Source organism: Papaver somniferum, chromosome 7 (assembly GCF_003573695.1).
Source record: "Papaver somniferum cultivar HN1 chromosome 7, ASM357369v1, whole genome shotgun sequence".
Classification (NCBI taxonomy): domain Eukaryota; kingdom Viridiplantae; phylum Streptophyta; class Magnoliopsida; order Ranunculales; family Papaveraceae; genus Papaver; species Papaver somniferum.
Window position 1 is genome coordinate 173,149,869 of NC_039364.1, and position 11,434 is coordinate 173,161,302.

The window sequence follows — 11,434 nt, forward strand, 5'->3', positions numbered from 1 at the left end:
TTTTTTTCGTAACTTTCATTAGGCGGACTTTAAAAGTCCGCCTCATTCTTTTTCTTTTTTATTTAATTTGAATTTTCATCGGGCGTAATTTAAATCTCCGCCCGTTAACAAGCGTACTTTAAATTTACGCCCAGCAACAAGCGTACTTTAAATTTACGCCCGACTATATTAGAATTTGGGATTTGGTCGCGACCATATTTGGTCTGGAATTTGATCTTTGGTTGGGATTTGATCTTTACTCCGTCCCACTGTGTTACGATTCATCCCAAATTTTTGGTTATACTCGCCCACTGTGGATGCTCTTAGTAAAAGTGGAAATGACCAAATTTATGACAGGCCGGAAGTTGGTAAAAGTGAGTCAATTAAGGTCAACAACACTAATCTTAATTAAGCAAATGTTTGACTAAACTTAATATATATATCGAGAAAACATGGGTGTTAACCAAAATGCAAATATTGACGATCAAGTGGTGGAGCGTATCGTAACATCATCATTAAAAAAAGACTTATATAAAGTTTTTCTTTCGCTTGTTTCAGTTTGGGTTGATCCATATCAAATTTAAAACGGACATGTAAAGTTTCAAGTTTCAACTACTGTATGATATATAACAGAGACATGGTCATGTGGCGGCTTGCCAAGTACACCCATATATATCCTATGCTACTGAAAACTGTAGTATTTGTAAGAAGCCAATAAGATAAGCATTTTTATTGGGTAAGATTTTTTTTTTTTTTTGAAACATATATATATATATTATGACGGGGGTAGAGCAAGAATAAGATAAACAACAACGAGTCAATAATTGATTTGAGAGGATTTGATTTGGGAAGGAGGAAGTTTGTTTTGGATGTATTTTAATATGAATATAGGAAGTATAGTAACATTTGACCCACTTGGCCTTACGTGGTACTACTGGTATATTAGCAGACTAGAGAGAGATCACGGTGTCCATATCTTTGAATCAGTTTTCTTTCTGAGAATTAAGATTACTAGTCCTTCCTTAAAATTGAAGAAGATGATCATGTATTTGGCAGCACCTTCCCTCCCAAAAACCCCCACCACCGCCTGCTCCAACAACATCTACTCATCCCTTTCTTACTGCCACAACAATATATGTATTTTTGACAGTTAGTAATTAATAACAGAATAGATATAAATTATAATCTCTTCTGCTGCTAATACCGATTGGTAAGACCCATCTCGATCTAGTCTTCTCATAACTTCACAAAACCTATCTATGTATAAGCAAAAACTACTTGAGAAATAAAGAGTTTCAAACTTAATTTTGGTATTTGATCATACTTGGGTGTTCGATCTTGATTATGTTTCTTCCTTCTTCATTTATGGTGAGTTTTTATTAATGATTTATCTCTTTGCAGATTCATCGGTCATCTACATATATATGTATATTGATCAATCACCATAACGTTAACACATTCGAATAATACAACAAGGAGTTGGATGTCGAATGGCTGGTGAATCTCAACAAGAGAAAGTAAGAAGAAACTTGGTTCCTTCAAGATACTGTTACCTATCATCAGCATCAGATATCACTTCTGTGAATCTAGTTGATCATCATCATCAGATGCAAAGTTTTGAATCAAATCCAGCACAAGTCTTCAACTTGACTACTGGCATGGAGATGTTAGCTTTTCAATCTAAGACCGATACTACTAATAACCCTAATACTAACCATCGATCATCATCGTCGTCGACAACAGATGTTTCTGCTGATCCTAACTCTATGTGGAAAGAGTTCTTCAACAAACAACCCACCACCACCACTACTACTAACCCTAGTTTTGGTTCCTTTTCTTCTTCTAAGCAGAATATTATTACATCTACAACTGATACTACTTCCTATCCTAATTTATCAACTAGTAGTGGATTGATCTCTGAAACAACAAGTACTAGTGAGAATCTAATCCTTTCTTCAATACCTGATCATCATCAGCTGCAGCAGCACAATTCTACTTGGCAAGATCACAACATGAATGATAACAACAACAGACTAATAGTAGATGATGATGATTCTAATATTAGATGTTTATATCCTAATAGTGAGAAACCAAGTGGTGGTAGTCAAGGACTTTCTCTTTCCCTCTCTTCAAACAGAAGTAATAATATTATTGGAGGAATACATTCGTTTGATCATCAGGCCATGAGAGAAACCAAAAATCAACAAGATGGCTTCTTTGGGAGATCAGCTTCTGGATATTTTCCTCAACAACAAATCATGCAAGATGGATTCCATGTAAGGAATTCAGTTAATGATCAAACTTGTTATCAACAAACGAATAATATTCAACTAAAGAGTTCAAAATACTTGGTTCCTGCTCAAGAACTTCTGTATGAGTTGTGTAACCTTGGAACTAAACAAAATGATGATACACAACAAGTACTACAGAAGCAGAAAATTAACCAATCAGAAGATGAAGATGGTAGTACTGAGTCCTCGACAAAACAATCATTTCTGTACTCTCTTGACCTCCTTGAATTGCAGAAACGTAAAACCAAGTTGATTTCCATGTTGGAAGAGGTACAATTTTTCCTTTTTCCTTTTTAGTTTTTTATTTTTTTTATTCACATTAATAAATCTCTTATTTTTCTTCGCCGTTTATTTTATTACTAGATTAAAAAAAACAAACAAAAAAAAACTTCTCTTTTTAAACTTAGTAAGTGGTTGAGGGATTCCTCACAGTATTAGTCCAAAAAAATCTTTGGACATGAATCTTTTGAACTAATTGATGATCATCAGCAACCCTGTGGGCCTTCACATTAATATATATATCGTCCAAGTTGATGTGCATTTAAGCATTCATTCCAATTTAATCTTTAGAAACATCTATTCCTTTTCTTTACATGGCATTTTACTTCTTGCTCCTGTAACTATTTTTATTATTCATCCCAATTTTATTTGTTTTCATTCACTTTTTTCTTTTTTGTTTCTTTCCCCCTCTTAAATTTTTTTCAGGTGGATAGAAGATACAGGCAATATTGTGATCAAATGAAGGGGGCCGTGTCTTCGTTTGAAGCAGTACTTGGGGGAGGAGCGGCGTCCGCGTATTCATCTCTGGCATCTAAGGCTATGTCGAAACATTTTAGGTGCCTAAGAGATGGGATTGTAGATCAAATAAAGGCAATTAAGAAGGCAATGGGAGAGAAGGATCCAGTTGCACCAGGGACCACTAAAGGAGAAACACCAAGGCTTAGACTTGTTGATCAAACACTGAGACAACAAAGGACCACTAAAGGAGAAACACCAAGGCTTAGACTTGTTGATCAAACACTGAGACAACAAAGAGCTTTTCAACAAATGACCATGATGGAAAGTCATCCTTGGAGACCCCAAAGAGGTCTACCAGAAAGATCAGTGTCGGTCCTTCGTGCTTGGCTCTTCGAACACTTCCTTCACCCGTAAATATATACTTCACTCACTCTCTCTCGGCCACATATCTTACTATTTTTTATTTTTTTTTCATTTGCTATTGATCGAGCTACCGTTAATACTATTATTAGTAAAAACGTTAAAACTTAGGTACTACACAAGCACGATTGTTCTATATACATAATAAGTAAAAATTTCGTATATTGATACTTTATATATTAATAAATTCTATATATTAATAAAAAATTTGGTCCTAATTTATAAAATTATATAGAGAATAACCTCCGTATATTAATAACCTCTATATATTAAAAATTTTGCTATAAGTCTCAAATGTATTAATATATGGAGTTTTTATTGTATGTAGATCAGTTTTTCTTGTTTCCTTCTACATTTTAGTCAGCATTGTCTTTGTACAGCACCTAGTAGCGTCTATATATATATATGTTCTGTATAGCGATATGGCCGTTAAACTTGGTCTATCTAAATTAAGCACAATAGCGATATGGCCGGTAAACTTGGTCTTTATCTAAATTAAGCACAATGCATGATACTTAAATCTAGTTACAAAACTCTTCAAGTGCTTTTTTGTTGATTTTTTTTGTCTTTTGCAACATTGCAGGTATCCAAGTGATGTTGATAAGCACATTTTAGCTCGCCAAACAGGACTCTCAAGAAGCCAGGCATGTCCAGTTGTCCACAACCATTTCTTCAATCATTTTACAAATATCTCATACCATTGTTGTTTGCGTTATGGATACCAAATATCTTCTTTGGGATCCATCCACCGGCACAGAAATAATATTTTAAGATGATACGGCCCTTACTTTATTTCGACATAATGTATTAAAAGTAAGAGGAAAATTTCATTTTTTTTATAGGTGTCAAATTGGTTTATTAATGCCAGAGTTAGGCTATGGAAACCCATGGTAGAAGAAATGTATGTGGAAGAAACAAAGGAGCAAGACAATGTAGCTTCTTCATCAGATTGGATTACAGGAATATCACTAGACGACAACAGCCGGCTGAATTCAAACCCTCATAGAAATCCCCAAGTTTGCTCCGAGGATCGCAAACCAACACATGACCAACTTATTCGGGGCGACTCTTCAACTCTCTCTTCCATTATAAACATGCCAGATAAAATTAATCAGCATATAGAAAATGGTACAAACACACATTCTCATTACCATAACTACCAGCAACAAGAGCAATTACAGCAGCAACGACGGATGCAGTTAGCAGCAGCAGGGAGAGTATCTAATGAGAATTTTGACATAGGGGACTTGGACTTCTCGTCTTACAGCAACGATGGGGTGAATCAGCAGAACAATCTTGGAACTGGGGTTTCTTTGACTCTCGGTCTACAACAACATGGCAGAAGTGGTATCAACTTGTCATTTTCACCAGTAGCTCAACATCTTCTTTTCTACACTAGAGAACATATTGGGGGTGTTGATGAACAGGTCCAGTACTCTATCTTAGATGGAGAGCAGAATCTTCCTTATCGAAATTTGATGGGATCGCAATTACTTCACGATTTCGCTGGATGATAATTTAGGCTACACGCAGTTTAGCTTGGGCCTAGCTACTTGCAAACTTAGTGGATATACACGGCATGGAGAAGAGTAGGTTGCTAGACATATATATTTCCATGCATTTGGTTAGTTATATAAATATAGATACTCCAAAGAAGCTTCTATTTATAGAGAGATAAAGGTGCTAGAATTCATGAATATATTTCAACAGTTGATGAGCTTTATTATAGTTATATTATTTAGTTTAAACCTACTGCATCAGACCATCAGTACTTTGTAGTTTGGTGTTTGCCTGGTTTTTTCCCACATCGAATTTTGGTACCTAGCTTTAACCTAACGAATGGAACCTGGACTAATGGTTGATGGCAAAGAACCCTTTTGACTTGCTTTTTTTTTCTTTCATAATTTTGTTTTTAATCAGTTGGGAAATTTTCACATTTTCCTTTTCTCCGAAATAAGTATATATATATATATTTATTTATTTGGGAAAATGACCCAATACGGGTGCAGTGTTGCAAATCTGCCCCAACGTTAAAAATAGTTGGAAAAATGCCCTATTCCGTTAATATTGGCATCCAACTCAGTAAAGTGACTTGTGTAAGGTCACCGTCACCACCAAAACCGTCGCCGCCACCACCCGAATCTTAAACCCCGAAATCTATACCTGAATCGTGAATATTGAACCCTGAACCCTGAATTTTGAAGGGTATATTTGTCTTTTTCTTCTCGCGTGTGTGAGCTCACACATGTGACTTGACTGAGGTTTTCATGGAATGAGACATTTTTCCAAATTTTTTAATGTTGTGGCAGATTTCCAACATTGCACCCCGTATTGGGGCATTTTCCCAATTTATTTTTATCAGCAAAGCAAACGATTCCGTTGATTAAAAAGAAAAAAAAGGCACAAAAGACTAGTACCATCCCAAGAAAATACAAACAAGAGAGGAAAAACGTAAAGACAGAGAGGTAGAAATAGAGAAGAGAATGAAAACTTACACAACTTGTCCAAGGAGCAGAAAATACAATAATTTCCAATTACTAATAACAGAAACCTGCTGAAACTCCGTAAAACATAAAACCAACAAAAAGACCAATCTTAGCTTTCATTATTACTCCTTTTTTGTCCAAAAAACTGGGTATTTCTTTTCAACCAAATAGACCAAAAAATTATAGCATGCATTAAAGTCCACAATTTCTTCTGCCACTTATTCAAATTCTTTGCATGCCAGGTGCATAACAAAGTTTTTGTCAAGGAGGGGATATTAAAAAAATATTGAAGCTCATTCCTAATGCAATTCCACAATCCTTGCGCAAAGGCACAATGAATAAACAAATGATCCAAAGTTTCTGTTCCACCACAAAATACACAACCTACTTCGATGGGCAGACCTTTCCGCGTAAGCATATTCTTAGTACACAGTTGTTTGATGGTGAAAACGGTTTCTGCTGATTTTGGTAGTTTCGGGTGTGTGGGTGAGAAACGAGTCTAAACCCTAAACAATGTACTGTAAGGGAGTACTTTAGATTCGAGAGATAAATCTGTACAAATCCGTCCTAAACCAAGAAATGGCCGTTCCAGACTTGCTTCGGTCACAAAGTGGAGGAGAAGGGTTGGTTTTGGGGAGGGAAGCGAAGAGAGTGTTGAGACCAGAATAGTTGATTCTGGAAGAGTAGTTGTTTGACGACTTGTGTCAGAAAGTGGGAAGCTAACAGATGGGAAAGCTAGCAACGTTTTCTGAGTGTTGTATGCTCCTGACCAAAACTTGTTGTTTGGTGGAAATAGGTAAGACCTATTTATACAAGTCGAAGTGAAACGTACTCTAGTCTCGTAAGAAATGGAAAACGAATGAGTAAATGGGAGGAGATGGTAACCGGTAACGCCTGGAATTGATGTTTCATAATGAAAGAAAGCGTTTCACCATTACTCCTTGTATTTACTAACCGCCTCATCCTTATGACACTGTCTTGTTACGGGCGTAGTGTACGCCGCACGCTGTAAACCGCCAGACCAATACCTAATGAACATCACCCAGTTTGTGACATATGTTGATGTCTCGAGTGTTTTCGTGGAAAACATGTAGCTGCGTGTGGAGTGGCCAAAGGATTTGGTGCTTATAGCCAAGTTGGTGCCGTGACCAAAGGATAGGCGTCATAGCCAGGTTGGTGCCGTGACCAAAGGATGTGCGTCGTAGCCAGGTTGGTGTCGTGACCAAAGGATGGGAGTCGTAGCCAGGTTGGTGCCGTGACCAAAGGATGGGCGTCTTAGTCAGGTTGGTGTCGTGACCAAAGGACAGGCGTCGTAGCCAGGTTGGTGCCGTGGCCAAAGGATAAGCGTCGTAGCCAGGTTGGTGCCGTGACCAAAGGACAGGCGTCGTAGCCAGTTTGGTGCCGTGACCAAGGGATTTCCACAAATCGTTTGGTGGCAAGTTTGTATGGCTGAGATTCGTATCTCAGGAGGAAAGTTAGCCGTTGATTGTTGCACCCTTCGTTTGGAAGCCAGCGGCATGATTGCATGGCCGACATGGCTTTGGTGTGAAGTGGAGATGCTGGCAGTGTGCGGCTTGCAAGGGAGTCGGTTACGGCTTGGAAGGGAGCCGTCGGAAGTGTGCGGCTGTGTCTAAATTAGGGTTTGACATACCGAAACCCTAATTAGCGCCGTTTACTAGAATCGCCATGGAATTCGCGTACGGACTCGGATTTTGACGATCCGCCCTTCATTTCGATCGAAAAATAATTCTCCATCTCCCCACATGGGAATATTTAGGTTATGATCTTCTTTGGGTGGTGAAAACAGCCCAACAGTAAAAACCAGGAAGAATTTAGGAGGGATGGCGACATGGCCAAAGTTAGATTTTGGTGGCACAAGCCAAAGAATTTGGCGTCGTGGACAAAAGGTCTCCACAAGTCTTTTAGTTTGGTGGAGGACTTGGATGACTGAGATCTGCATCTCAGATGGAAGGGCAACTGTTGATTGTTGCAACCCTCCATTTGGCAGCTAGCGGCATGAAGGCATGGCCAGGCTAGGATTTTGGCGTGGCCAGGCGAAGATTTTGGCGTGGCCAGGCTAGGATTTTGGCGTGGCCAGGCTAGGATTTGGCGTGGCCAGGTTAGGATTTTGGCGTAGTTTAGGCGCGCCCAAAAAACTAGGGTTTTGGCATAGTTTGGGCGCGACCAAAATAAGGGCTTGGCGTTGGGCCAAAGGTTATGGCGCGTTAGCTGACGATCTTGGACGGCTAAGATCTGCATCTCAGGTGGAAAGGTGGTCGTTGATTGTCGCAACCCTTCTCTTTGGCAGCTGTAAAGGAAAGGCCGGCATGGCATGGTTTACCATTGGCACGACGGTGCGGCTGGCATGCCTTGGCGCGGAGACGTGGCTGGAATGGTTTTCCATTGGCACGGTGATGCGGCTAGCATGTTTGGCATGCCTTGGCGCGGAGACGTGGATGGCATGGTTTTCCGTTGGCACGATGGTGCGTCTGGCATGGTTTTCCATTGGCACGGTGGTGCGGCTGGCATGGTTGGCATGCCTTGGCGCGGAGACGTGGCTGGCGTGGTTTGCCATTGGCACGGTGGTGCGACTGGCATGGTTGGTATGCCTTGGCGCGGAGACGTGGCTGGCATGGTTTGCCATTGGCACGGTGGTGCGGCTGGCATGGTTGGCATGCCTTGGCGCGGAGACGTGGCTGGCATGGTTTTCCATTGGCACGGTGGTGCGGCTGGCATGGTTGGCATGCCTTGGCACGCAGACGTGGCTGGCATGGTTCGCCATTGGCACGGTAGCATGAGAATTAGGGTTTGGCATAGATGATGTCAGTCAATGCTAAAGGTTCTGCCGTGGAACATGACACATATAAAAAAAAGGTACCCTGGTAATTCTTACGTAGGCATGCTGATTGGTTCAATAAATGCGCTAATGGTCATAGTGACATAATGTCAGATGTACGGTTTTACGATTTTAACCCTAAGCTAAAAACCACCATCAACAACAGTTTATTTTGAAACATAAACCAAAAAAAAAACGCGATTATGAGAGGATATTGGAGGGAATCACTTGTTCATGAATGAAAGGAGAGCGACTATTAGATTGGATAGGCAATAGGACCACATTAGTATCACTAATGATTTTTGAACCAAGTATTGCAGTGCTTAAAGTATTGAGGGATTTTTGTTGGAAGTTATGAAAAAATCTATCCCTTCACATACAATACGTTGTGGTTAAAACAGAGCAACAAAGATCATTGTTGGATGTAAGATAATTCTAATCCAATCATTAATATTAACATCAGATGTAGAGTCTTGAAGCGTAGTGTTACCAAATAGCAAAGAAGCCCAAATATATTATGAAAAATAATGAAGGATAAGATTCTCAACCGTCTTCAGTGTATTGGAGTAACACATTGTTTTGGGGTAAAAACTGATTCTGCTGAAAATGGTAAATTGGGAGTGCCGCCGAGAAACGAGTCTAAATCCTGAACAAATGTACTGCACATGAGTACTTTAAATTCGAGAGATCAATCTGTACAATCCTGGCTTAAACCAAGAAATGGTCGTTCCAGTCTTGCTTCAGTCACAAAATGAAGGAGAAGGGTTGATCTTAGAGAGGGAAGCGAACAAGGTGTTGAGATCAGAGTGATAGTCTATGTAAGGTGTGGTTGTTTATGACTTGTATCAGAATGCAGAACCTGCTTGCAGGATGTAAGCTATAGGTTCCAGATGATTTCTGAGTACTTGCATTGATAACCAAAAATTGTCGTCGGTTGAAATAGATTGAAAACCTATTTATACAAGTCATAGTTGAACGCACTGATCTAGGAAGTGGAGGTAGTTAAGTAGTGGAGAAGTGGGGATCGTGTGAAAGTGGTGAAAACAATGTCCCTGTCATGAAGGGAAGACCGGTCAACTTTACACCCACTACTCCTTTACTGCTATCAACCGCCCGCCTTTCCTGACACTTTCTCATAATGGGCGTGTTGCACGCCGCACGGTGTAAACCGTCAGACCAATACCCTGATGAACATCCCACAGTTTGTGACATGTTTGATATCTCGAGAATTTTTGTGGAAAATATGTAGCAAGTTGATGAGTGGCTCTTGTTTGCAAGACCTAATTATTTTAACAAATCACGCGCAAGCTAGGTGGCGGGCGGTCATATGTTACAAGTTGTGAGACTTGCCGCAAGAAATAGCATGTAATGCTCTTAGGTTAAATAATTAAGTTATTTATGAAATCGATATTTCTAAAATATCGTTCGTAATCGATGCATATAAAGCATCGGTATTAAGCAAGCTGAAAAGGCGAGGGTACCCAAATATACCTCAAGCTAAAAAATTTCCTACCTATAAGTCCTTTCTCTAAAGTGATTGTCTATGGACAGAGTCGATACAATACAACTAATCGGTTGACACTTCGTGTGTTCGTATATGGATACGAGATCGAGACAATACACAACGAAGCATGTTTACTTGATACAAAGGTCAGGACTTAACCAAACACAATAGGATTGCTTATCAAGTAAATAGGAATTAACGTTTGTGTAATTTACTTTAATTATAATAAAACAATTATAATACGGAAATATAAAGTAAATGACACAGCAAGATTTTGTTAACAAAGAAACCGCAAACGCAGAAAAACCCCGGGACCTTGTCCAGAATTGAATACTCTCAGGATTAAGCCGCTACACAAAATTACACCAACTTTGCATAGTTGAGACCAAGCAACTAAACCTATAGTTCACCTAGTTCCGTTTGTATTCCCACGCCTCCAACTTATAAATAAGTCACGTACTTGGAACAATTCCTTTGGTTCGTATTCCAAACAGTAAAGGAACAACAAATCTGTTTGGTATCAACTCTATTCAACCAAGTGATGTGAGTCGGACAAAGGCTCTTCTGTTTATCTTAACATAAACTCCTTCGTCAGGTTCTTAGATCTATCTTATGTTCAATTACCAAAGGTAATCGTTAAGATTTTGCAATCAATACTTTTGATCACAAAGAATTGTATTGATGCCGATCTACACAACTAATCAATCCAATCTACCACAAGGATAAACCAATTATAGTTGGATCCTCTTATACCGAAACAAGTATTGTGCACACCAAAGATTATAAACCCAAGTCAGAAATCTTCAATCTCTTCTTTGTCTTCAAATCTTCTTAGATCTTCAATAAACACCTGCACACAAAAACTTGAATCTCTTGTGATTAATCACGCACAGAACAGAGTTTGTTAACAATGGATTATCACAAGATCGTCTTTAGCACTAACAACATTCTAAAGATCCCTGTCGAAACTTCGATCTAGTTTGAGTGAATCTTATATCAGAAGAGAAGATTCTCAAGAATAAACAAACTAGGTGCAATCAAAGTTCAACCATCGTTAGTCAATCAAATCAATCGAAAACACAAGATAAACCGCAATTGTCTAGTTTCCCACCAACGGTACTCGTAGAGCTTCTCAATCCCAAAGAAGACTTTAAACTGATCAGCCGTAAGATATTTTTCC

General features: G+C 39.2%; 1 protein-coding gene across 1 annotated transcript; it reads left to right on the forward strand.

The window, feature by feature from the left end:
- Nucleotides 1-908: 908 nt before the first annotated feature.
- Nucleotides 909-5,180, forward strand: LOC113299067 (homeobox protein BEL1 homolog). Its single transcript, XM_026547993.1, has 5 exons — nt 909-1,189; nt 1,381-2,540; nt 2,976-3,418; nt 4,012-4,072; nt 4,271-5,180. Exons 2-5 carry the CDS (start codon nt 1,470-1,472, stop codon nt 4,940-4,942), a joined length of 2,247 nt encoding a protein of 748 aa, XP_026403778.1. The 5' UTR covers nt 909-1,189; nt 1,381-1,469; the 3' UTR covers nt 4,943-5,180.
- Nucleotides 5,181-11,434: the final 6,254 nt, after the last annotated feature.